Source organism: Sarcophilus harrisii, chromosome 3, assembly GCF_902635505.1.
Source record: "Sarcophilus harrisii chromosome 3, mSarHar1.11, whole genome shotgun sequence".
In the NCBI taxonomy this organism is placed as follows: Eukaryota; Metazoa; Chordata; class Mammalia; order Dasyuromorphia; family Dasyuridae; genus Sarcophilus; species Sarcophilus harrisii.
Genome location: NC_045428.1, coordinates 405,536,950 through 405,563,852, shown reverse-complemented (window position 1 = coordinate 405,563,852; position 26,903 = coordinate 405,536,950). Strand labels below are relative to the sequence as shown.

At 34.7% G+C, this 26,903-nt stretch overlaps 1 protein-coding gene across 6 annotated transcripts in view; it reads right to left on the bottom strand.

Moving 5' to 3' along the window:
- STK39 (serine/threonine kinase 39) overlaps window positions 1-26,903 on the bottom strand; it is a 302,550-nt gene that overhangs the window by 149,114 nt on the left and 126,533 nt on the right. For all 6 annotated transcript variants that reach the window (XM_031960518.1, XM_031960519.1, XM_031960521.1 and 3 more), the window contains 4 exons: window positions 26,785-26,886; window positions 23,803-23,936; window positions 18,022-18,070; window positions 17,851-17,916 (listed from right to left, as the gene is read on the bottom strand). In XM_031960518.1, coding sequence (XP_031816378.1) covers window positions 17,851-17,916; window positions 18,022-18,070; window positions 23,803-23,936; window positions 26,785-26,886 — 351 coding nt within the window. The remainder of the gene's footprint in view (window positions 1-17,850; window positions 17,917-18,021; window positions 18,071-23,802; window positions 23,937-26,784; window positions 26,887-26,903) is intronic.

Genomic DNA, 26,903 nt, shown 5'->3' with positions numbered 1-26,903 from the left:
ATAAATTGCACAGTCACAGACTGCACCCTGATAGCAACACTTAATGGCTATCATGAGGCCATGGACAAGCTATTTAATATAAGCCTCTATCCTCATCATTAAAATGAAAGTAACACAGTAGCTGCTTTATAGGATTTTTGACAAAATCAAATGTATAACATATATACAGTACTTTAAAATGAAATTTATCTTTAAAAATGTATTATTAACTCCCAAATGCAATTAAATGGTTTATTCTCTTTAATTCAGAAATAACCATTACTTGAGTCTATAGCTCAACAATATCAAATTAAGAAGAAAAGAACTTATGAGCACAAAAACATTTATAGAAGCTCCTCTTGTGGTAAAGAATTGAGAGTTGAAGAGATGCCCATACTGGAAAATGTCTAAATAAGTTATGATATATAAATATGATGGAATACTATTGCACCAAGGTATGATTTCAAAAAAACCTCGTTAGAATTACATGAACTGGTACAAAATGAAGTGTGTAAAACTAGAACAACTTACAGTACTTTATAGATAGATATTATTGTTGTTCACTTGTGTCTGATTCTTCATGATCCATTTGGGGCTTTCTTGGCAAAGATACTAGAGTGGTTTTGTTGAGGTTCAAAAGGAAACCCCAAAAGGTTGGTATCACAGACTGGTATCCCGAGATATCTCAAAAGAATTTTCAGGTTTGAACCCATCTGGCAAAATTTACTGTAATTGTAATGCTAATTGAAGCAGGCTAAGTTCCAAAAGAATTTAGCAAAGAATCAGGAGAAAGAAAAATAAATTTATTAGATAAAGTTAGAGAGATCCGAGCTTCATATTACTTATTTGCTAATTTTATGGTTTACAGGTAGGTTTGAGGGTTAGTCTATTCATTGTCTCAGGAACTTGGCTATTATTCGACTAACAGGTTATCTGACAGTCAATAAAATTTGCAGGACTATCCTAAGGCCTGAAGACTTATAGTGCTATTGCACTCTAAGGTAAGAGGATCTCAGGATCACCGATATATTTTAAAGGCTATAACCCTATCAGTTTGCCATTTCCTTCTCCAGTTCAGAAACTGAAGCAAACAGGGTTAAGTGACCAAAGTCACACAGCTAGTAAGTGTCTGGTATCAGATTTGAACTGAGGAAGATGAGTCTTTCTCGCCCTAGCCCTGCACTTTAGCCATTGTGTCACCTAGATGTCCATTTTTATTTTAGTAACAACATAAAATAGCAAAAGATTCAGTTTGAAACATGCTAAACATCTCCTGAAAGAAAAGTGATGAACTCAGAATACAGATAGAATTAGATATTTTATCTTTCTTCCCCCCACCACTTTTTTTTTTGAGGGGAGAGGAAGACATATGATTAATGCTGAAATGTTTTGCAGAACTATACATATTAATGATGGATTTTATTTATCTCAGTGGGTGAGGAGAGAATTTGGAACTGAAAAAAAAAAAGTTTTAAGCCTGTCCATTAAAAAAAAAAATTAAATTTTTAGAATGTAAGCTTCTCACAGGCATAGACTGTGAATGAGCTGTTTTGCCTAGCATTTATTCTAAGCAGTTTAAGAAATATTACTTGATGATGAAGAAAACTTGTAAAAAATTTTATTGAATAAACTTTAATGTTATTTGACAGATTGACTACATAAAAAAACAAAGTAACTTCAATTGGTCTTTTAAATTAGAGTTAAAGAATGTTGCTTGAATTTCATAGTTCTATATTGTTATCTCTTTCTAATTTGTTCAAGGACTCTTTTCCTTTCTGTATGTGGTTATATGTGGAAATAAATTAAAAATCAACACATCTTAATCTGATTCTGTATTTGAATTTGCAGGTAGTGATTGAGTGGGAATCTTAGAAAATCCTAGATCAAAGTATACCCTGACTGAGAGCCATGAACTTTAATTTGTCTTAAAATTACATTGATTAGTCTGATTTTCAAAGCAACAAATATACTAAATACATATATGCCAAGATATTTTCTCGACTTCACAAGTCATTTCTTTCATCCGTATTATGCTGCTTATATGGGTGTACATTTATGCATAAACCCCTCTGGGTCTCAGAATTCTTATCTGTAAAACAAAGGAGTTGGCTATGAAGACCTCTAAGTTTTCTTAGCTCTATAAAATTCCATAATCTCTGATCTTCCTTTATGTGATTGAGCTGTCCAAAACACTCAAACCCAATCCCATCATAATTTTGAAGCAGAATAGAGTTTGAGATCATTTAGAACAAATGTAATTCCTCTTCCTGCTCAAACACAAAACCTTTCGACCCACCCTCCTAAATAACTCCCAAAGTAAAGAGGTCATCATATTTGTAGGTCCTCTATTTGATTATCAGAAACCCACAAAATACATATTTAGGCAGTCTACTTGATGCATTCAAATCCAATGATTCATGTTTAAAAACCTAAATGATGTCTAAGTTTCTCTATATCACTTTACTTACTTTTCAAAGGATGATAACATAACTTTTACTGACTTCATATGGATGATGACCAAGTATAAAAATATATGTAAGATGCTTGGCAAATATTAAAGTGCTATATAAGTGTCAGCTATTATAAGTGTCATCCTAAAACAAAGGGAAAGAGTGACAAAATCAGAATATCATGGATAATCTCACACCCTCCCTCCCAATTCATTTTCATTTTGAAATTCATTAACTGAAGAATGACCCCTGACCCCCATACATAACTTCTTACCTTTCTAATTATAATTACATTTTGCTTCATCTAATATTAATATTGGTTAGCAAACTTAGCTGCTCCCTAACAGAAAAAGGGTGAGCTATGACAATTCTGGTGTGGTGATATTAAAATTTTACAGCAGATGATCCTGAATATTATTAAAGTGATTGAATAACCAAGAGTTAACTATGCTTGTTGTCCAGTTCAGAAAGCAAAGGAGCAGACTAATTCAATGGCTTCCCCCAAATTCATTGTGGTGCACTATAAGTAGACCTAACCTTTAGACAACTGAACCCTGCCTTTCTCATAGTTACACAGCAGCAGCTTAGAGAAGAAAAGTTCGAGTGAGTGAAAGGGAAGTAAAAAACCCTACAACTACCAACATTTATTGATCTTTCAAAGTTATTCCAGTTCCAAGCTTCAGAAAAGGCAGGAAAAATAAGCTGTTCTATCACTGCCCCCTAGTGACTGATTGAGAAGTTTTTAAAAAAGCATTATTCAAACAAAACCAGTTTAAAAAGAGGGTCTACACATTGACTAAAGAAAGACATCCCACTGAAGTGAAGCAGAACACCAGATACAACCTCAGGTAAGCTTAGAACACAGGCGTCCATGGCTTATCTTCCCAGGTCAGCCAACATCGATCAAGGACTTTAGGAAAAGCATTTACTGCTCTTCTGCCTGTGTCTCACCTCACGAAACCAATCGCTTTTGCTTGCATGGGTTACTATAAGGTCCAATGAGCTGATCTAACTGTAGCATGTTTGAGTTCCCTAGAAAAGCAGATGCTATATAAACCAATGTTTTTTGTTTTTGTCTTGGGTTTTTTAATTCATAAAAAAAGAGAGTCAGGAAAGAAAACTAGGGAGTGTCTAAGTTTTCTTCCAGTTCTAATATTCTGGACTAAAAGAGCAGCTGTTGGCTGAATTACCAGGAATCTTGTATATTCAAATCCATTCATACTTAAAGGGACAGCTAATAAGGGCTGACCCATTTCTCCTTCAAAACTATATATAATATATAAAATATATTAATTATAATATATAAAATATAAAAAATTATATAATATATAAAATAATATAAAAAATAAAAATAGATTCTTTTTGTTCTTTATCATTTCTGAATCTTCTCTGAACACTGTCCTTTTATCTTTGACTGTCTCAGTGCTCTCAAACATCACCACTAATTAAGCTGAGGTTTTCTAGCTTCCCTTCAATCTTCTTGACTGAAATGCTTGACTTTGCAGCTAATTTCTGTAATAAAGATAATTAATATTTCTTACAGTTAAAAAAAAAAAGGGATGATATCTTCCTTTCTTTTCCTCCAGGTCAATCATTCCTGAAGTGTGGTTCCAACATCCTTCTAGGGAATTTCAAAATCAAAGTTTTTTTCATAATACCAAAATGTCCTAATATTTGATACGGTACATACCAGCCTTCCATAAATAAAAACTCTTTAAGTGAATCTTTATTTTTTAAGAGTATAGAGAAGTCCTAAATCCCAAGTTTGGGAATAGCTAGCTATAGGGCTCTCAAGAGGTCCCCACCAAAGTCCTTCTCTCCATCACCTAAGTGTTGAGCACAGAATCAGAGGTTTAGAACTAGATTTTCCTAGTCTTGAGTCCTTCACCTGGAGTTCAAAGACTCCAGGAGGCATATGATGGTTCATGAACTTGATTTTAAGATAGATAACTAAATTCTAGTAAAGATGGTTTCCTTTGTAATTTTATATGCATATTTTGTGCATTTAAAAACATCCTTCTGAGGAGTCTTTACCAGACTGCCAGAGTGATCAATAAAATCAATAACAAAAAGGCATACGAACCCCCAACCCAATTCAACCCCTTTCATTTTAACAGACAGGATAAATACGGTGCCAAAAGGGTAAACACCTAACCCAACCTCAAACTTCTCAAGTCAGTGGCAGAACCTAGACATGAATCCAGGTCGTTTAACTCTGACTCTTGCCTCCTTCTCTCCAATTTTTAATCCCTAGTTATAGACTATTCTCAGTGGCACCATCAGGAAGGAAAGTTGGAAGTCTGAAAAACTACAAGTTTGGGGAGGGGGGGGGAGGAGAGAAGAGACAGAGGTAGTCTGTCATTTTAAAGCAGGTATCAAAGTAATTCAAAGGTAATTAAGTCATCTACCAAAAAGCTTATTAGCTTAACTAGGCTGTGTGTTAATGAAGATACATGGGGAAAAAACTCAATTTGCTCCCAAGCCTTTAGAGAAGAATACACAACTCAAAGGCAATGCTGCCCTCTGGTGGCAAAGATCTTTAGCACAATTACAAGTGTTCACTGCCTCAGTGCTTTAGCTGGGGAAGTTTTCCAAATCACATCCATTTCAACGCTTTCTTCTTGACTTGAGATTACAGGTCAGATGACCCTTCACTTATCCCTAGCACATTCAAGACAAAGTTTTTTCAACTCCCTCGATATTATAGCCTACCTGAATTTCTGGGTCTCTCTAGTCCACAAGTCAGAGAATGATAGACTTAAATGTAGAAAGGTTGATAGAGGCTGAGTCCATCAATCTCCTTTCACAGATAAGAAAACTGAGACCCAGAATAGTTCAGTGACAGACCCGAGGTCACAAAGATATTAAGTACGCCAGATCTAGAATTCAGAATACTCCCAACTGTCCCTTACCCAGCCCCCATCCATCTCTATAACTTTATCTTCTCAACTCTCTAGGCATCCAGAAAGTAGGCAAGGTACTTAGTGATGACAAAGAAATGTCAGATATCCTTTCACTTTTTACTTTTATTATTCTGAGTATCAGTCACTACCTCTCAAACTCTTCTACTCTGCCTCCTACATATTCCTATCATTTCTCAGTTCTCACAACTCCCACCGAGATGTTATGTGATCACCCAGACATCATGGGATTAGATTAGTAGCAACTAGGATCTGCACAGGAGCATACTCTTTCTCCCACTTTGTTTTCTCCATTCCCCTCTGTCTCTACTTTGTTCCGTTGCCTCCTCCCCACTCTCCTCACCCTTTCTGCCTTCTTTTGTACCCAATCCCTGCTTCTCCCACTTTTCTCTTTTCCTTTTTACTGTATATAGGAAAAATCCAGGGATAATGAGAGGGACAAAGATACACAAGATGATGTAAATGAAAATAATGAGGTAAAAACAAAAAGATCCAAGTTGAACATTTGCTCCTCTTACCTACTGCTTTCTCTCTTTTCCACACTAAAAAATAATACCAATATTTTAGAAAAGCAATTTTCTACAGCTTTTCTTTGTCTTAGGGAGGAAGGGAGAAACAGGGATGGGGAAATATATGCATAGCATATTTTTAATTGTAATCTTTATTTTCTCCATCACTTTCTTAAGCTAGACAATCAATAGAACAATCGGGTCTGAATGTGCAGTATTTGCAGATTTCCAAAATGTAAATGTTTACACTGAAAATTTAACAATTAGCCCTCACAAACCTGTATTATTAGCTCCATCCAACACATCACAATAATCACTTAATCCAGCTTTACAGATGAAGAAACAATGGCTCATAGATCACAAAGATAGGAATTAAGTGGCAGAGCTGAGATTTGAACTCAAGACAAGTGCAATGCTTCTACTTTGCTTGGCTTCCTCTAAACAATGCAGCTCTTGCTCTTTTCAACTGCCTGTATTCTTGTTGTTAATATTCAGTCATTTTTAAGTTATGTCCTACCCATTTAAGGGCTTTCTAGTAAACGATACTGGAGGGGTTGGCCATTTCCTTCTTCTGCTCATTTTACAGATAAGGAAACTGCGGCACACAAGGTGAAGTGATTTATCCAGAGTCACACAGCTAGGAAGTGTCTCAAGCCAGATTTGAATTCAGGAAGATGTAAGTCTTCTTGACTCTGGCTGGCGCTCTGTGTACCTTCTCTCTGTCACCCTATCAGACTTGGAAGTCTGAACCCCATCTTACCTGTTTCAGAAGCCTTCTCTCTCAAACTCCTACCCCACAACAAATGTTCACTATAATCATGATTATTCAAAGAAGTGAATCCCTCATGAATTTCACAACTGAGGAATGAACTGACAAAACAGCAATACGAACTACAGATACTTTCCTATTCATGAACTGACCAAAAGATCCACATAGGTTCTACAAGTTTACTTTCTACGATGATTCATTAAACATCAGTAACATCTGAGGACGGGAGGGAATGAATGTCTTAATTTTAAATCAGTTATGCAGAAAAAGAAATCTGTGAACCCACAAATATGAGGATACTACTGTGCATCAGGCCAGCCCACAACTAATGAGCAGCATTTCCCAGTCTCTATTAAGAAAATAAGTTAGCAGCATGCTTCTCTGAGTCAAAGTCACTGGCCTACAGTTTATAGATTTCCTTCACCTCCCTTTTTCCTTGGATAAAAGGTAAAGCTTCACACTCAGTAAAACTTCAAGGCCTGACCTTGTCTCAGCGGAATTAAAGGAAAAGAGTGTTTCTCAGTGCCAATAGCTCAGCAATCACATTTGCCAGATTTTAAAGTACCCTGGGATGTAGTACATCTGGGCCTGGTGACTTGAATTCATTAAGAGCAACCAGGTTCTTTATAACTGTCTTGGAATTTGGAAGAGGGATTAGACTTATTCTGCTTGACCCCAGAAGGGAAAAGCAAAAGCAGTGAGTAGAAATTACAAGTAATTTTTAAGGAGGAAAGGAAAAAGGAAGAAAAAGAAAAAAAAAAAAAAAAGAGAGGGAGAAGAGAGGGAGAAAAAAGAAAGAAAAAAGGGAAAGGAAGAAAAAGAGAAGATATTGAAGGAAGGAAGAAGAAAAAAGTGTTAAAGGAGATTGAAATACAAAAACATGACAAAGTCCTTGCCCTTTAGAAATTTATATTCTGGCAAGAAAATGGCCTGGATGGAAGGCTGGAAAACATGGTTTGGGGTCAGATAGATTTAACAATCTATATGACAGTTGAGCAGGTGAATACAACCCAACTTGCCTCAAGGAAAGTAACACTAAAACCAATAAGGATGGATTAATTTCCCAGGGTATGGCCTCCAAGAATGGAGGAACACTATGTGATAGGACAAGTAAATGACTTGGGCAATTCTAGTGTAGAATGCCTATCTTGGGAAGTACTGGGTTCCACCTCGTTGATGAGCCTAAAGCAAAGCCTAAAAGACTTCTGGATGCTATAAAGAGGATTCTTCTTTAAATATAAATTGGATCAGATGGCTTAAAAGGTCAATTAATCAAGGCTCTCTCAAGATGAAAATACAAAATTGGAGACAGTCATTCTACCAGTGGAAGATGAACACAGTCCCAGAAATATAAATCCAGAAAACAAACACCCATCCACCCACATGACACAGACTTTTAAAATAGGTGAGGGTCAAGGTTCTCTAGTAAGTAAGGAAGACAAAGCAGATGTTATCAATTCAGTTTTACATAAGAGGAAAAGGAGACAAAGAGATTTATGTGACCCAGCCCCTAAAGAGCAGAGCCAGATCTAGAGTACAGGTGTACTGACTGCTCACCTGAAGCTATTTCCACTAGACCAGATTATTTCATGTGAAAATAGCTTTAAGTAATTGTTTTCCACTGATAATAATGCTCATGAAAATATATTAAGATGGTAAAAGTAAAGAGAAACAGAAAATTTCCCTGAATATCCCTGCTTCCTTTACTCCAACATATGCCTCCCAGACAAATGCCAAGAGTGATATGCCAGTAGGTTCTTAATATTCTGGCTTTTCTTAATTACATGGCAGCTATAACCCAAAGAAAATGAGTTTCAGAAAAACAAAGAACATGAATGTATGAATGGAAGGAAAATATAATAGTGGTCTCAAATTCAAATAGCAACAGGAGTCACTGTATTGTAAGGATTCCTTACGTTACATGTTGATTTGGAAAACCACATGTTAATATTATCTATGGTTTATTGTATTTTTATTTGTTACTTTCCAATAACAAAAAGTTTCTCTAGTTTGGCCAGATACTTCAAAGTACTACAGGCTGCCTGTGAACCACAGGGCACTTATCTGACCCCTCTGATATGAATCAATCATGTGTGACATTTATGAGAAGCTACCATGGCACAACCACATACTTTAAAGTGTTTTTGTTGGGTCTGGAAAGCTGTCTCTCCTCTTCTCTCGAAATCTAATGCACTAATGAGAGGGTATCATTCTCTTAAAACTCCCAAAGACAGCTGGAGGCAGGTTTGAGGCACAAACCTATCTTCCACAAGGAGAAGTAAAAAGCTTAGGAAAAGTAATCTAATTACTTAAAATCATTCTCTTGGATTACCATTAGCATCATTCTTAGCAGTTAGTCTAGGCAGGAAAAGCTCAAATCTCATTAATGGTCATAGCACTTGAGATGGTAGAAGCAGATATTATCTCCATTTTACAGGTTGGAAATTAAAGGACAGAAAAGTCAAGATAGTTCTCTGAGTCATATAGTCAATAGGAAAACAAACAAAAATACCCTATATATTGGACTAGTGTTTTACTCAGGGGTCAGAGAGAGAAAAAAGATGGATACCTACTACTTTCACGTTTATCTCAGGCAGCATCATGTAATATATTGACAGATAATTTTCTTTCAGTTCACTCAATTACCTAAAGTTAACTTGTCTTAATATTTTTTCAGATTTAGAAGGGGAACCAATGGTCCTGGTGACACATATTAAAATGACAAATCACCTATCTGTGATTATATAGTACTCTGCTCATAATCCAGCCAAGTCTTATGATAAAGGCAAGCAGGCCTGACATCATAGGCCAGCAGCCAGCACAGGATGCTTTATCAGACTTGACACAAGCTCTCTCCTGCATGTGCTAACTCATCACGTTAAAAAAAATAATAATAATACTATAAATTGTGCATAGGTGTTTCATTAAATTTATCCACAGGGCAAAAAGAGAGTAGGAGACCTACGATAGGTAACTATAGATAAAATTAAAAGGCTACCAAAATCAAGACAAACTTGTTCTGTAAGTACTATATATTCATACAGACGTACTGGAAAACTTAACAGCACTTTGAAAGTGAACAGCCAAAGCCTAGAGAAAAAGAACTAGCTATTTTGACATTTTTTGCAAAAAGCCTTCACAATCCAGTAGTCTCTCTTTCTCTTCCTATTCCCCTTAATGTTCTCTCCTTACCTCTGTCTTCTCAGTTGATCAACAAACATTATTTAAGCACTTACTGGTGAGACTCTCTGCTAAGCACTGGGGATACATACAAAGAGAGGGAAATGATTGTGGGGGATAAAAAAAAAAAAAAAGAGGCAAAAGGCAGACCCTGCAACCTCAAGAAGCTCCCAATTTAAAGAGGGAAACATCAAGCCAACAAATATGTACAAACAAGCTATAGACAAGATAATGGGGAAATAGGGAATGCACTAGAAATAAGAGGGCTTGGGTAAAGCTTCTTATAAGAATGGATTTTAGTTGGGATTTAAAGAAAGATAAGGAATCCAATATGCTTCCATTCTTTCCCTTGGTCAATCTCACCTACTCTTATACCTTCAACTACTACCCTATAGGTGTATGACTCCCGTGTTCCTATCTTCAATTCCATAAATTTATTTAGCACATTCTGTATATAAAACTGTGCTAAGTGCAGGGAGAAATACCAGGTGAGATAATAAGGATATTCACTAATCAATGTATGCTGTATCCCCCCGCCCAAAAAAAAGGTTGCTAATAAGTGTATCACAGAGATGCAATTAGTTGTGACAATTACTATATACATAATGTATGATTCAACATGTTTTCTTTACAAAACTCACATTTACTACCTACCTTTATGACCTTTAGCAATCCACAGATAAATACACCATGCTTGATCCAAAATGAATGCTCACAGAACTCCTGAGTGTTGATAGGAGCAGATATTTATCCCCATTTTATAGGTTGGAGATTAAAGGGAAGAAAAGTCAAGATATTCCTCCAAGTCATGCAATAAATATATAAAATAGACAACGACAATTTGGACTAGTGTTTTGGTCAGGGTCAGAAAGGGAAAAGGGAAATAGATGCTATTACTTACACAATTATTTCGGACAGCACATGGAAAATACACTGACAGAACATTTTCTTTCATCTCATTTACAATACATTGACTACCATAAAGGGAAAGAACAATAACCAAAAAATAATAATAATAATAAATCATGATTAAATGTTGTGAAATCGCAATAACTAAGAAAAATTAATTGCTTGCAGCTAAACCAGTCTACCATAAAAATAACTATTACCTAGATTATGTTACTTTTTCTGTGATAGCAATCAAAGTATCCAATGGGTTACTTTGTAGAAATAGAAAATATAATAATAAAATTCCTCTGGAGAAGTAAAAATTCTGTGATGTCAAGAGAAAGAATGAAATTAATTAGAAGGGATAGAGATCTCAAAGTGCACTACAAACTGGTAATCATCAAAATCATTTCTAACTGATTAAAAAACAAAAAGATTGTTCAATGGAACAAATTAGGTATGTGAGGTGGAGAAGCAAACATGGTTAGTATAATGTCCATAAATCCATAAGCCTCACCTATTATGATTAAAAAAACTCATGAATTGGCAAAAAACACTCAGGAAATGAGAAAAGTTAGGAGAAAGTAGGCTTAAACTGCATACCACACACCATCATGTGTTCCAAGTCGATATGTGATCCAGATGTTAAAGGTCCATCATTAACAAATTAAATATACCACTAAAACTTTATTTTTAAAAACAAAACAAAAACTGTTCTTCCTTTGGCTGTTGTGTTGCCTTTGAGTCTTACCTCCTAGCTCTAATTACAAAACCTTGTCAACTCTAACAGTTAACTTATTATATTACCTTTCACATCCTTCACATCCTATCTTTTCGCACTATCACTACTTTAGAACAATCTCTTATAATCACATCCTTGGTTTAGAACACCTTTCTAAGAGAGTCCCGCATTTTCATTGCAATCTATCCTTCCCATGTGGTGAGACTTAATATGTACAAATCTGACCAAATGTCTTTTTGTTCAAACTTCCCAGTGGCTTCCTACTGTGTATCAAATAACTTTTAACTGCCTTAGACCTGGCATTCAAGACCTCTACAACATGGTATTTCCTTCTCCCAAGTCAAACTTTATCTACTACTACTCTCATTCGTATGTTCCATACTCTGATAAAAATCTATTGTCTATCACTGACATCCTTTCTTGCTGCCATATCTCTGAGTACTGAGGTTATTCCTTTGGTTTGGAATACCCTTTTTTCCCTTCAGAATCTACCTCACAAAATCGTAATTTAGCTTTCAAAAGCAGACTTAAATAAATCCTACCTCCTCTTTCCTTCATTCCTCCCACAGAAGTTGCTGTTTTGTCCTTCATTCTCCAAGACAATTATGATGTCAGAGAGGTGATTCCATGACCCAATCACAGCGGGAATAATCTTTTCTCCTTTGGACATCAAGTAGTACTGCTTCCCTCTCTTAGGTATTTAGTCTACTCAATCAATTCCACACTGACCCCTCTAGCCTACTTACATACTGCCTGTTTACTACAATTATTTCATATTTATGTATGGGTTAGCTTCCCCTTCCCCCATGAGAGCAGAAGCCACTTCCTCTCCTTCTTGGGGGCCGAGATAGTGAACAGAGCTGGTCCCGAAGTCAGAAAGATGAGGCTCAGAGGCGTGCTGGCTGGGTGACTCTGGACAAGTCCCTTACTTGCTCTGGGTCTCAGTTTACTCAAATGTAAAGTGAGGATAATTACAGCATCCATCCCCTAGAGTGGCTGTGAGGATCACATAAGAAGGTATAAAGGGCTTCACAAATCAACAAGCACTTCTATCAATCCCGGCTATTATTTGTTTTCACCTTTGTGTCTTTCACACATAGAGTGGACCTTACAGGGTAAGTAAAAATTGAGGCAGCTGGGTGGTACAGGGGATACAAACAGCACAGGCCTGGAGAAGGAAAATCTGAGCTCAAAGCTGCCCTCAGACTCTTAGATGTGATCCCAGGCAAGTCCCTTAATCTCTATTTGTCTCAATTCTGGAGAAGGAATTATAAAACTTACTCCAAGAGCTTTGCCGAGAAAGACCGTGGTGTCTTGTAGAACAACTGAATGACTGAACAACAGCATTAACAATTCAACAAAGAAGGGAGAAAGGTGATAATTATATAATTGGTAAACTTTGAATTCAAACTATAAATCACCAAAATAAAGAGGGGAAATTCATCAATCAATTTACACATTCAAAAGAAGGGAGAGGAACAGTAGTATTCAATACATATTTATTCAGTCCTCAAACTTTTTAAATAGGGGGCCAGTTCACTGTCCCTCAGACTGTTGGAAGGCCAGACTATAGTAAAAATAAAAACATTGTTTTGTGGGCCTTTAAATCAAGAAACTTCATAGCCCTGGGTGAGGGGGATAGTCGTCAGCTGCCCAATATGGCCCGCGGGCCATAGTTTGAGGACCCCGATCTAGAAACTGGGGCACAAAGATAAAAATGTCACTGCTCATTTAAACTTTACCTTTACTGTAAGGCTATGCTATAAAATAAATACAAATAAGCACAGTATGTGGAAAACTAAAGAAAATAAGATTATAACAAGGCAAGAAACTAAGTTGTGCCCATCAATTGAGGAAGAGATGAAATTATGAAATACGGATGTGATGGAATATTATTGTATTATAACAAATGATGAAGAGGATGGTTTCCTAGAGACACTTAGGAATACTTATATGAACTAGAGAGAGTGAACTGTGCAAGACCAGAACAATTAACACAGAAAACAAACACATTATTAAGACAAACTATTTTGTAAGACTTAAGGATTGATCAACACAATGATGAGAGGACCAACTGGGTACCTACCTCTTATCAAAGAAATGATAGACCCAGAGAATTTTTTGGAAATGGTCAGTGCAGAATTTATTTTGCTCGACTCTGCATGTTAATTATGAGGATTTTATTTTTCTCCCCCATGCCCATTACCTTCAATGAGTGACAGAGAAAGGAAAATAAATTTTTGTTTGCTGAAAAATAAAATTTTTAGCAGGGGAAAAAAAGGGGAGAGAGGGACAAGAAAATAGACCTGGGACAGGCAGGAATGTCAGAAAGGCTTTCCCAAGAGAAGATGTATGTACCTTACTTAAAGCTTCAAGGAAGACAAGGATTTTGAAAGGAGAATGTGAAGAGGGAGTAAATTCCAGACCTGAAGAATGATGGAAGAAAAAAGAATATTATGACAGAGCCAACACCACCAAAAGACTGAGCTACTGGTGACATTTTCCTATGTCACCAGAATCACTATAAGCACCTAAAACACTACAACTTAACAAATGGCACACTGAGTAAAAACAGAATAGCTGATCTCAATCTTAAACCTGACTAATCTCACTTTTGCTCATGGGAATCCTAAGAGATTGTTCCAAGCACCAATACAAGATTTTGGTATACAATAATCTGAAGTTGATGTTGTGTCCATTTCTAGTCAAAATGACAAACAAAGATTTGCAATTGCCTCACTTTGGAGAGAACTCAGGCGCATAGAAAGAATCAATAAAATTAAAATCCAAGACACATGAACCTGTACCTTTTCATCTTCCCCTTAGTCCTTCTTATGTAAGCTGGAAGATAAAAGGGGTTTTTAACAACTTCAGATATTCATAGAAAAGTCATTTCTTCTAAAACTGAATTTACAGACAAATTTTATCCCCTGTGCAGATTTGAGATAGACTGAAGGATTAAGCTGCAAACCCTGAGAGAGCTCTCCAGCAGTAATGAATGTAAAGAATATAAAGTCACTAGTGAAGATTTCACATTCTCTTAAGAAATTCCTACTGCCTAAACATGGTCCTCAGCAAATCTCTTCTGGATTCTACAACTGGCTATCTCCTACACAAGAGTTCGAAGTCTTTTTTCTCTGTCATGAATTCCCCAAACTCTCCATCATCTTGGGCAGTCTGAAGAAGCTTATGGACCCTTTCTCAGAATAATGCTTTTAAATGTTTGAGTGCAAAGGAAATCAAACACACTGAAATAACATTGCCTACCATAAATACTACATTCATACATACACACTTTTTTTTTAGGTTCATAGATCCTAAATTAATATTTTTCTACCCTCTGCCATGATTTATCCTCCTGAAGAAGAGAGCTATTAAAAATGAAACAGGTTAACACACCAAATGATAGTGAATTCTTAATCATGGGTTGTTCTTTTTGAAGAAGAGGTAACTGTTTGTTAAATCCATTATATAAAAGGTAGCAGACATTAGAGGAATAGTAGCAGATGAAAAAGCAAACATGAAATCAGAAGACCTGGATTTAAATCCCACCTCCGATATTTTAGTAGCTGTGAGGCTGAGGAAAATAATTCTAATTATCATTTATAAAGATTCTTGCTCAAGAATGGTTTGGACTATATAATTTCCAAGGTTCCTTCTTAACATGAGGGTATGTGATATTATGATCATTGTGACTCATTTCAAAGACGATCTTTCATTTTAAGAAATGAGAAAATAAGTATGGTAGTCCTAAAATCTTGAAATCACAAAATGCCAGAGCTGAAGTGACTTTGAAAATAATCCAGCCCAATTCATTCATTTTACAGATAAGAAAATTGAGGTCCAGAATGGCCTATGACTTTGCCCAATGACACAATAGTACAGCTATTAAATGATATAGGACTTGTTTGAAAAACTATATCTAAACCTCATTTTATCTTCTCCTAAAATAAATTAAATTGTATCTAAATGTCAAATTCAGTCTTACAAAATATCTTATTAATATTTCTCATCATATATGTATGTACATACATATTGTGCTTATTCATTATATGAAAAACATACAGCTGAATGACTTTGCTATTCTGGTTAAAACTGTTACAAAATACCTGTGATTAAAAACCCTATAAACTTCACTGAGATAATAGAAACAAAATTATGTTAACAGTATTAACTTCATTTTATGTTGCTCGATAAGTAATATTTCTCCAGGAAATATTAATAGATGACTAAAATTATTAAAATTTTATTATTACCTCTTCATTTTGAGGAATGTCAGATTTTCCAGTGCAATTGTTAATGTCACCCAGGGGATAATTATAAGTTCATTAAAAAACTACAAAAATGACTCAGCAAACAGTTAAAAATACAACTCTTACAATTCTAAATCATGGGGGCGCTGGGGCAAGAGGCCACGGGGAGAGGTAGATAATTGCTTCAGGAAAAAATATTAATCTCTGAATCTAACAAAGATAAAAGACAATAAAGATTTTGGGGGGGGTATTCAATTTTATTTACCTAATCAAATAAGAAATGTAACATCGTACCTTGCCCAGTCAGTAATTTCTTTAAAATCATGACATCCACAAAAAAATCATATTTTGCTCACAATATGGTTTGGCCCTGTCTCACTTCAAAATTATATTGAACTCCTCCCACCTCCTTCTCCTACCAGCTACAACTAAAGAAGGTGTGGCAGATATTATTTCTCTTTAGACATCTTCAAGGAAAACAAACAAAAAGTACAAGAACATAAAGTCAAAATACACTACGTTTTCCTTAAGATCATTATCTAAAATTCTATTTTGGGGAATACAGGCCACAGCTTGGTGTACTTCATACTGGTATCTAATTCCAAATTTGAACAGAACAGATCAGTGACTTTCAAAACAGAATTTATTTTTGTGAGAAAGGGGGAGAGCCCTTTTATTTCCTCTTACTATCCTAATTACTCATAAGGAACTATTTAATATACATTTTAAAAGTTCACACTTGATAAAGAACCTACATACTTGACAGAGAACTTGAAAATAACCAGTCCCAAGGACAAATAAAATTCAAGCCAAATCATGTTATTTTTATTTTACTATTAAGAATATTTCTGAGAGAGTAAAGAAGGAGAACACTTTAAAAGGTAGATGGATTGATATAATTTATACTTACTGACAATTCTACTTTATGGACATTCTTTATCACTTTGGTCTTCAGAGATTTCTAGTTATCTGTTTCTCTCCCCATAACAGTTGTTCCTTAATTTGTCTTTGTAATGAAACTTTATGCCTCCTTCTCTACCCTGAGTTCAGATTTATGATTTTATCCATGTTAGGAATTCACAGGTTAAAAACTCAACAACAATTCTATAACAGGTAAATTCTTAAAGTCTCTTTTATAAAAGCTTTAACATCTGAATTCGAAGTCATCAGCTAAATTTAGTCATGTTACACTAAATTCAGTCATGTTATATAAAACTTTAATAAAATCCAGTTTTAAGAGGTTAATGTTCATTGACGGTAACTCCTATAGAGCTAGCTGGAAACTGTTTTTTACATTTTTTTGATCATCTTATTCATAGTTCAGAATAATAGTTTAGGTTAAGAAAGCTAACTTTCTTCCTCCTAAGATATTTAATAAATATACACCACCTCACTGAAATAACTTAATTCTAGAGTGTCTTTAATATATCATTTTTTACCATACTACTAAAATAGAAAATAAAATAAGCCAAACTAACTTTCCTGAATTTTATAAAAAGAAAAATAGGTGTAAAAAATCGGCACTTTTAAAAAATGACTACTCTAATTTTAAAATAAATGACCAACTCTATGACTCTGTGCCAAACACAAAATAAAATCACCAAATATACTAGCAAAAAATCTGTAATAGATTAACCCCTGGCTAAGCCATTTTAAAAACTATGACTCAAGATGGAAATTGCTTTAATTTCTCTTACTACCAATAAAAAAAAGGTGGTCTAACAGCAAATAGGCTCCAGATCTTTGATGAGCAAATACCCAAAGTCCAGAACTCATTCAAACCAACCAATCATATTTTATTTTTGTCATCTAAGATTCTATCGAAAACCTTTCCTGATGTTGCCTTTTAATGCCCAGTTATCATCAATGTTTTGAATATATCTGAAATTTTAAATCCTCATTTTATCTGTTTATTTCTGTCTCCTTTCCCACAATTTTCTTTTTCTTTTTTACTAAAACTACTGAGTTTTTAGTCATTCCAAGATGAAAATACAAGCAGCAAAATAGTCAAGATTGTCAGCAAAAAGGAGGGGTTTTGGTAAATCATCAAGTAAAAATTCCACCTTTACATGAGACAGTGGCTTCCTCACTTCCCTAGGAAATCCAGTTTTTTCAGTGGAAGAAACTTCTACAAGGATGTGCCATCTGAAGGATCTTACCTTTTTGGCTCTCTGTGCTATATCTGGTGTCCTTGTGAGCAGCTTTTCAATCAGATATTCTCTATTCTGTAAAAACAAACATTCCACCAATTAAAATCAACTTAGATGCACTGAAAATCAGCATCATCTCAAAAGAACAGGTTGACTTATGAGGGTTATGAAGCAGTTTACCTTGGCTTTCTGGAAGAATTTGCATTTTAAAAGTTCTGCTGCTGTGGGCCTGAAAGATCAATAATAAATTAGAGTTGAAACAATGACCACTCAATATATACAGTGCCTGAATGAAATAACTCAAATTCCAGAGTATTTTTTACAAGACCATATTAGGAATAGCCAAACTGTCTGTTAAACTGTAAAATGGATTCACATAAAAAAGTAGCAGTCTTTATAAGTTAAATACATGGGTCAAAAATCAATCAACTAACTTTGATTCTTACTGCCCATGGCAAAGTCCATGGCATGGAGCAGAGTGACCATGCTGCAACCTAAATCCTTTTTCTGTATCAATATTAATGGGAGATCACAATCTGTGCCATGATCCTGTCCTCTTGCTTGTGGTAAAGTCCCTTGGGCCCAAGAAGATCTGCAAAGATGTTCTTAAGGGCCATATGGAAGCATGTGAAACAGTGATGCACACTCTTTGTGAGAGTAAATTGTATTTCTGACTTGTCTACCAGTTGGCCTATAAACTCTTAGAAGGGTAGGTCTGTGCTCTGCTAAATCTGTGTTTTCCCCAGGGCTTTCCAAAATGAATATTGTATATATATGGAGAAATGTTTATTGCACTGGGTATAGAGATTTGGAGAACTGACTTAAAACACTTGCCCCCAAAATATAGAATGGCTATGAGTTCTATATTCTGTTTTTTTATTTACTAGTACCATTATTATTTCCCCTCATCAATAGTCAGTTCAGAGGGCACAGTTTAAAGAATGCTTATCCAGACTTCTATCCTCATAATTCAAGTGGAGGAGTAGTCATATCTCTGGACAAAATACATCAAATTATGGCACCCATTATATGAAACTACCATGAACTACTCTCCATAGAAGACACATGATGTAGGAATGGGAGAACTATAGGCAGGAAGTCTTGCCTTTAAGTTATGCCTTGGATTCAGTGGCTCACAGCACCCAGGAACAATCGAAGTTACAGGTGAACTGCCTGTCTGCATTATAGCTGGAAGTTTTCACATTGGGTGTTCCATATGAACTGGTCTGGATTGTCTTACTCTATTTGCCCCCACAAAAAATAATCTGCTGAAAATAATTACTAAAGAGGTGACCATTGTTCCAAGGATTCCAGGGAAAACACTGATTCTAAGATCCATTAAACTCTTACATTTTAAATATAAATTAAATTAATTTAACCATGAATTTATAAATGTCTAAAAGAAATAAGTATTTAAATATATTATTATTATTACATAATTTAATTTAGGGAAATTTCCTTAGGATTTGTGTTCTTTTAACTTACAAAGTCAAATCAAAACATTAGGGAAGGGAAGAGATGCACAGGTTGGGACATGAGGCGATTATAAATTTTTTGATATCTTTATGGGCAAGAAGTTAAGAAAAGGCAGAAGTAAGGGGCAAACTATTCAAGGAATCTGCTATAAGATACGTGCAGATACATTTAGATATTAATAACGATGATAGCTAGCATACATATGCCACTTTTAGATTTTACAAATATCTCATTGTACCCTGACACAATTCTGGATTGAGGTATTATTATTATTATTATCCCATTTTATAGATAAGGAAACTGAGGCAGCAATGTTAAATGACTTGCAGAGGATCACATAGTAAGTTTCTAAGGTAGAGCTTAAACTCAGATCTTCCTGACTCGAAGTCCAGGGCACCAGCCATTGGGTCTTTTAGTTGTCCCTCTTGTTTCACAACCTAAAACAAAAGTGAGGGGCCTCCAAAAGAAAGGAAAATGACCATCATACTTTAAAAATCATGCAGAATTTATGATGCTAAAATATTTAATGGCTCTCTATTTGGCTAAGTTATCACTACTTTTAGTACTTCATCCTCTAGGGTACAATTTCAAGTCCACATTAACGACCTCATTAAAATTGTAAAGATTCACTAAATAAAAGACTGGGTGTGAGGTAAATGGAGTGAGGAAGAGGAACAGTGAATGCACAAATGAAATATTCAAGTAAGAAAATGAAGCTCTTTTTGCTTTCCACTCAAGCTTTCCCCCTGGTAATTTCTGCTCTAAGACAAAGTACTTTCTCTTCACAATATCAGACTAACAGGGTTTATTCTCAGGGTATAGAGTTTATACAATAATATTATTTTCTAATACAACATTCTGTAGCAATAAAGAAAGCAGGTTCAAAAGCAAAGCAGGAAGAGAAAAAAAAGGGGGGAAAAAGCTTCTCATTTCTCTATATACCTTCTTTTTTCATCAAATAACAAACACCTCACCAAAAAATCCACTATGTATGACCAAGAAAAGGGTCAACGGACTGCAGTATTCATTTTTTAAAATAACTAATTTAAACAACAGGTACTGCTTTACCAAATGTACACAGAGCAAAGAAATGGAAAATGACCAAGCTCACTTTCTCCCTAAAACCAGGTAAATAAATTAAAGTCTCAGAAGAGGAGCCAACAAATCTCTCAATAGCAATATACCTACTGCGAGGATACACAGAAAATGGATTTAGAACAGACTGGTAGGCATAGGCTCACAGGCTTTAGAGTAGGAAAGTACATCTGAAGGCCAACTAGTGCATTCCCTTACTTTACAGATATGGAAACTGAGCCCTAGAGAGAGTAAGGGACTTGACCAGGAGAAAAGACAGAGCCAAGATGCTCTTGAACCCGGGTGCACCCTTTCCATTGCACACCACTGTCTCATGAAGAGTAGGTACAAGAGAAGAAAGACTTTTAGGAAGCCTCAATATTTCAGTAGTTACACTTTTATGTAACAATGGCGCAGGAGAACTGTGTGACTCAAAGCTTTTGGCCGACACAGATAGTGAAGACATTACATTGCAATTATGTTCCCTCCCTTCATGGTTACCAGCAATTTTCCACTGCAATGCAACACAATATAAATAGAGGAAGCTCCCTGCACCTAAAGGAAAGGTTCATGTTCAGAGTGATGATTCATTTTAAAGCTTTTAAAGCCACGCAGCAGTCTATAAGTTTTCAGTTTTCATAAGATTAACAGCTCCTCTCCCTTAAATAAATTACTCTCTTGAGCAAACAATGGATTAAGGATAACACTGCTTTTTATATTTTTTAATACAGTAAAACTTTATTTAAAAATGCAAATCTTAGCTGATAGGACATACAAAAGCAAAAGCCCCAAGCTAGAAGTCCACCCCAAAGAATCCTCTTGTTCATAAATCACCTAGATACTCTTAAAGGAGCAAAAGGAAATAGTCTAGCATAACAGTTAATTTGGAGTCTGAAAAGCTTGTTTAAAATATATATATAAGTTAGAATTACTGTAATTTAATATTAGTCTCCTTTGTAGCACTATGCATTTTATTTTATATATTTAAAAAATATTATTCTGGGAAGGTGATATTCTTAGGCTTCCCCAGACCCATAGAATTCTATGATACAAAGGTTAAGAAGCCCTGGCTCTGGTACTTTAAAAATTCCAGAATAAAAATGTTTATTTTTTTGTACCTTGCTTAAGCAAAAGTCACTTCTTTTTCCCCCTAAAGAAAGGCTTAAATTTCTATATTACTCATATTTCACTTATGCAAATTCCATTTCCCTATTTTTAAAAGAAACTTTGAATTCTCCTCAACGTTCTAGTCATAAAACTAGCATAAAACTTTTTTTTTAAAAAAAGAATTGCTGGATATTTTGTCAATTCTATCATGTCTGGACAATACATAGGGCACATAAGTGCTTAATAAATATGTATTAATTGACTTTTATAAATGTGTGATTTTGCACACAATTTTACACATTATCAGGTAGATTTCAAAACTAGTTCAAGGAGCATGCTGAAAAATAATGATCCTTTGCTGCTGGGAAGGATGAAGGACTGAGGGGAAGAGCAATATAAATTCTACTTCTGCCTGAAAGTCATTTTTACTCAGCATTATCATTAATGACTATAATGAATTGCAAAGTACTTATTTTACAACCTAGAATAAAAAGAAAAGATGAGAGAGGGCTCTATTAGAATTTAAAATTATTTTCACCAAGTATAAGTTTGGTGACAAATAAATGGAACAAAGTAACATTAAAGAATAAGGCCAGTGCAATATAATAATAAAGAGGCCAAAAATAAGACAAATATAAGAAAAATGGTAAAAATGAAAAACCATAAATGAATTACCTGGGAATGGCAAAGTAACAATTCCATTATGAAAAATGCTAGTATAAGCTTATTAAAGTATTATCCCCAAAGATGGGTTTTAAGCTTTAAGAAAAATGAATTTCAAAAAATTGGAGTACAGGACCTACAAAAACATGGGTTAAAAGTTCTGGAACTGTTGGCTCTAGAAAAGGATGATTTAATTAATAGTCAAGAGTATAAAAATATTTTCTATAAGAGAAAAACCTTAACTTTTTGTACATGGGATTTATCTAAGAGAAGAGGAAAAACTTTCTAAAGATGTTATTGTAAAACGGAAAAATGACTAAAGAAAGATATACTTTGCTACAGATTTTAAACTATATGTACCAATTTGTCTAGTATGATTTAAATGTACTGTAATGCGAAAAAAAAGTTTTGGACTGACCTTCTAAAGATTAGGCCTCAAATCCCACTTGTACCATTTACTAAGTAGATGACTGTAGGTGAGCTGGTAAACCTTGGGCCTCACTTTTTCCAAACCAAAATGAAGATTTAGAATACAAAGCCTCTAACATTTTTTCCCTAACTCTAAATCTTAAGATTCTAAGTACTTTGCTGTCTGAAGTAGAGGGATGGACTAAATCAGACAATTTCTCAAAATCCTGTCTACTTCCATGAATGTACTATGTAATTTTGAATAGTGACCTAATCAAGGTCAGCAATGGATTTATTAGTAGGAACCAATATGAGAAAGGCCTAAGTTGAGGACATATACCAGTAATTCAGATAACCAATAATCATAATGAAGTAATAATGATTACAGGAATATATCATAGCTACCTAGGGTATTTCAAAGTCACAATTAAGGGAGAAAAAAACTTGAGTATGAGAGCACATATTCACAGCAATAATCCAAGAATAAATGGGAAGCATTACAGCTAATTGAATACCATTTGTTTCTTCTGTACATTGATTAATCTTTTTAATGTAAAATCTCCTTAATCTTCTTTACTGATAATCTTGTAAGTGGTACAAACAGTTTGTTCTGTATGGAAAAAGCAACTCATGCAAAATTCAATAGCTATGCCTAGTTTAGACTAGAGTTGGCAAGATATTCAAATAGAAGGTCAGCCTGACCTACCCTGTTTAAGATGTCAAAAGAGCTTTTAAATGCAGCACTGAAAATTTCCTTTGCTTTTTTCATTTCATGAAAAAAGTCTCCTAATACCTACAATAAATCCTGGGAATGGTAATAAGACCCCATGCTGTAATATCTTGCTGCATTTACCTTTTGAATTCACCGGCATATGAGTGACAAGTATTCTCCAAACCCTGTCTTTCTTCTCCTCGTGCAATTTTATCTTTGGTAAAAATGACGTGATCAATTTGATTACCCTAGGCTCAGGGATCATCTCCTTCCCTCACAATCCTTCTCCATAAATAACAATAATTACTTAAATCACTCTGTGTGTAAGTGTGCATGTACGGGAACCGTGAAGGGAAAAGTATGTGGATAAATGTGTATATGTATCTTTCTTTGGGCCTCAATTCTTTCTTCATCAATAAAGGCTGAAGTAAATGATGTCTCAATTTCTGTTTTAATTCTAATATTCTATAATTTCATGGCTTAGGTCAAGTAATCAGCTTGTCTTTGAAGATACGACATACCTTTTAGAAGGATCCTTTTGAAGGCATAATGAAAGTAATTTTCTAAAGGACTTGCCATATTTTTTCATCATTTCTTTGTCTTCTACTCCAGTTTCTAAAGTAGGAGGATCATTTTGCAATGTCAACATTAGTACCTGCATCAGAAATAAACAAGAGGAAAAGTTTTAGTACTTTCCTTCCTGAAAGGAAGGCAATTTCAACAAAGAAAAGTCTTATATTTTACATAAGGTACCAAAAAGGAAGATTCTAATGTGAAAACTCCTCAAAATTATATTCTTTTCCAATATATTAAAAATTTTTATTTTCTTTCATACAACATGCATATATGGTTTATATCCTTTTTTTAAGCATTACTAACACATATGAAATCTATTACATATCTTGAGAATAAGTCACTAAAAAATGTTTATTAATAAGTTGGCTGATATATTTCGAAAATACATTATATATTATAAAAGTTAATTTTAGAGAAAGACAACTGAACAATAATAGTACAAAATGTCAAATATACTAACAGCATAACAAGAGCCAGTCTGTCACTTCTGATTTCATGTCATTCTAGATTGGGAGAGCATAGACTGAAAAGAGGAAGACATAGCCAACATCCCACACAAATATCCAATTAAATAAAATTTTAAGGACATAGTGAAAGTCATGCCAGTAAAGAATTGTTTACTTTTCAGTGAACCAAACCTCCAAAAGAACCAAATCATTGAAAGAGAAAAGAATAAATTGCCTTAATGGAACTATAATAATCATTTTAAAGCTTGGAACTACCAGCCCATGAGTAGAAATCAAAAGTGAAAAAAAGAATCTTAGGGAATTTGCAAGATCCAAAAAGCATTTGAGTAAATTCAAGAAACAAAGCCAATGGAACACACTATTTGCAACAAACTAAATGAAATAACTCAGAATCTTACAACTTTACTAAAATTAAATCTCAATACACCAAATCCTAAGGAATAGAATGATATTTCTCCTTTGGAAATGAAAGAACATACACATAATAGTAGATAATGTGTCCAAACTGAACTTAAAAGACAGAGAAAGAGAGAGATCTTGGATAAGAAGAGCTGTTCAATACCCAGCTCAAAAGAACCTTCCTATCTCAGTGGAAACAAAAGCAACACAACCTTAAACCAAAAAGATTCAATTCCTTCCTTTTAAGGACTACTTGAAATGATCTGTCAGCAAATTAAAAGGAGAAAAGGAAAAATCAGCTTACTGGAGCCAAAAATCATTTGTTTTTGAAAAGTAGATTTTGCAAATAAATTATTTCAAGCTACAAAATGTTCTTACGCCATGAATTCACAAATGAGTCTTAATTTATGCCAAGGGTGTCATGTGAATCTAGATTGTTCTCCAATTCCTTCAGATGTCAAATAAATATTTGATAAAGAAATAAAGTGGATAATTTATTGTTCACTGGGAATAGTGAGAGAGAGAGAGAGAGAGAGAGAGAGAGAGAGAGAGAGAGAGAGAATTGTAAAACTTCATCAAGAAAGGCTCCTAGGATTTCAGACTGGAATCAGTATGACTTTGGTATGAAACAAAAAACACTAAGAAGAGAGAAAGAAAGCAAAGAACAAAAGGAATAAGGAGAGAACTCTGAAAAAAGAATTAGTTATTTACGAGTTCTTGATGGGAGAGAAGTACTTTAGCATTTTATTTTAAATTTATAATATCTGCCCTAAGGAAAATAAAACTCTTTTGAGCTTCCTCTTCTCAAAATAGTCATGTTTTTCCCATTTTTTTTTTTTCATTCTAAAATTTCTCAACCTCAAGATATAGCTCAGGTATATTAGCACTTGATTTATAGAACCACAACCATGCTTGTGGGCTGGTTAATATTTTAACAAAAAAATATGAATATGTTCAAAATACATTTCCTGTTCTTAAACAGGTTCAACTACCCCGAATACACACACACACACACCCCTATACCAGGGGTGAAAATTTTACAAGATAGTAACAAATTTAAGATGGGGAATTAAGCCACAAAACTAACTTAACAATAGCTAATATTTATAGAATTCCAACTTTGTGGCAAGGACTTTACAATTATTATTTCATTTGATCCTGACAATAATCATGGGAGGTCTGTGGTGTTATTATCCTCTTTTCCAGATGAGGAAACTGAGGCAAATGAGTTAAGAGAATTGCCTGGGAGATCATTATATACTTCAACAACAATACTATATGATGACCAGTTCTGATGGACCTGGCCATCCTCAGCAATGAGATGAACCAGCTATGCCCAGAGAAAGAACTCTGGGAGATGACTAAAAACCATTACATTGAATTCCCAATCCCTATATTTATGCCCACCTGCATTTTGGATTTCCTTCACAAGCTAATTGTACAATATTTCAGAGTCCGATTCTTTTTGTACAGCAAAATAACAGTTTGGTCATGTATACTTATTGTGTATCTAATTTATATTTTAATATATTTAACATCTACTGGTCATCCTGCCATCTGGGGGGGGGGGGGGGGAAGAGGGGAAAAATTGGAACAAGAGGTTTGGCAATTGTTATTGCTGTAAAGTTACTCATACATATAACCTATAAATAAAAGGCTATTAAATAAAAATTAAAAAAAAAAAAGAGAGAGAATTGCCTGGGGGCTACACAGCTAAGTGTCAGAGGCTGCATTTGAACTCAAGTATTCATGATTCTTGCATTCTATCTGCACTTTATCTGTTTGTGATTTCAAAAGGAATAATGTCAATATTTGTTACCTACCAACATAATGGACAATTTCTTAATTAGCTCCACCCGCAGAACATAAAAGCTTCAATCCTGGCAGATACAATTGATTTTTTCACTCACAGCAGCTCTATTCAACCACAAAACACTGAAATTGGTTGGATAAATTTTGTTCATTTTCAGAAATACAAAAAAAAAAAAAAAAAAAAAGCAACCCTGCAGATACCTTGGAACTAAATTTAAGATCAAATATATAATTTTCAATAATAATTACTTTCATAGGAGGATATTTGTGATAAGGTGCAGCTCCTGTTGCCAATTCAATGGCTGTTATTCCGAAACTCCACATATCAGCCTTGAAGTCATAGCCTCTCACCTATTTTTGCAAGAAGA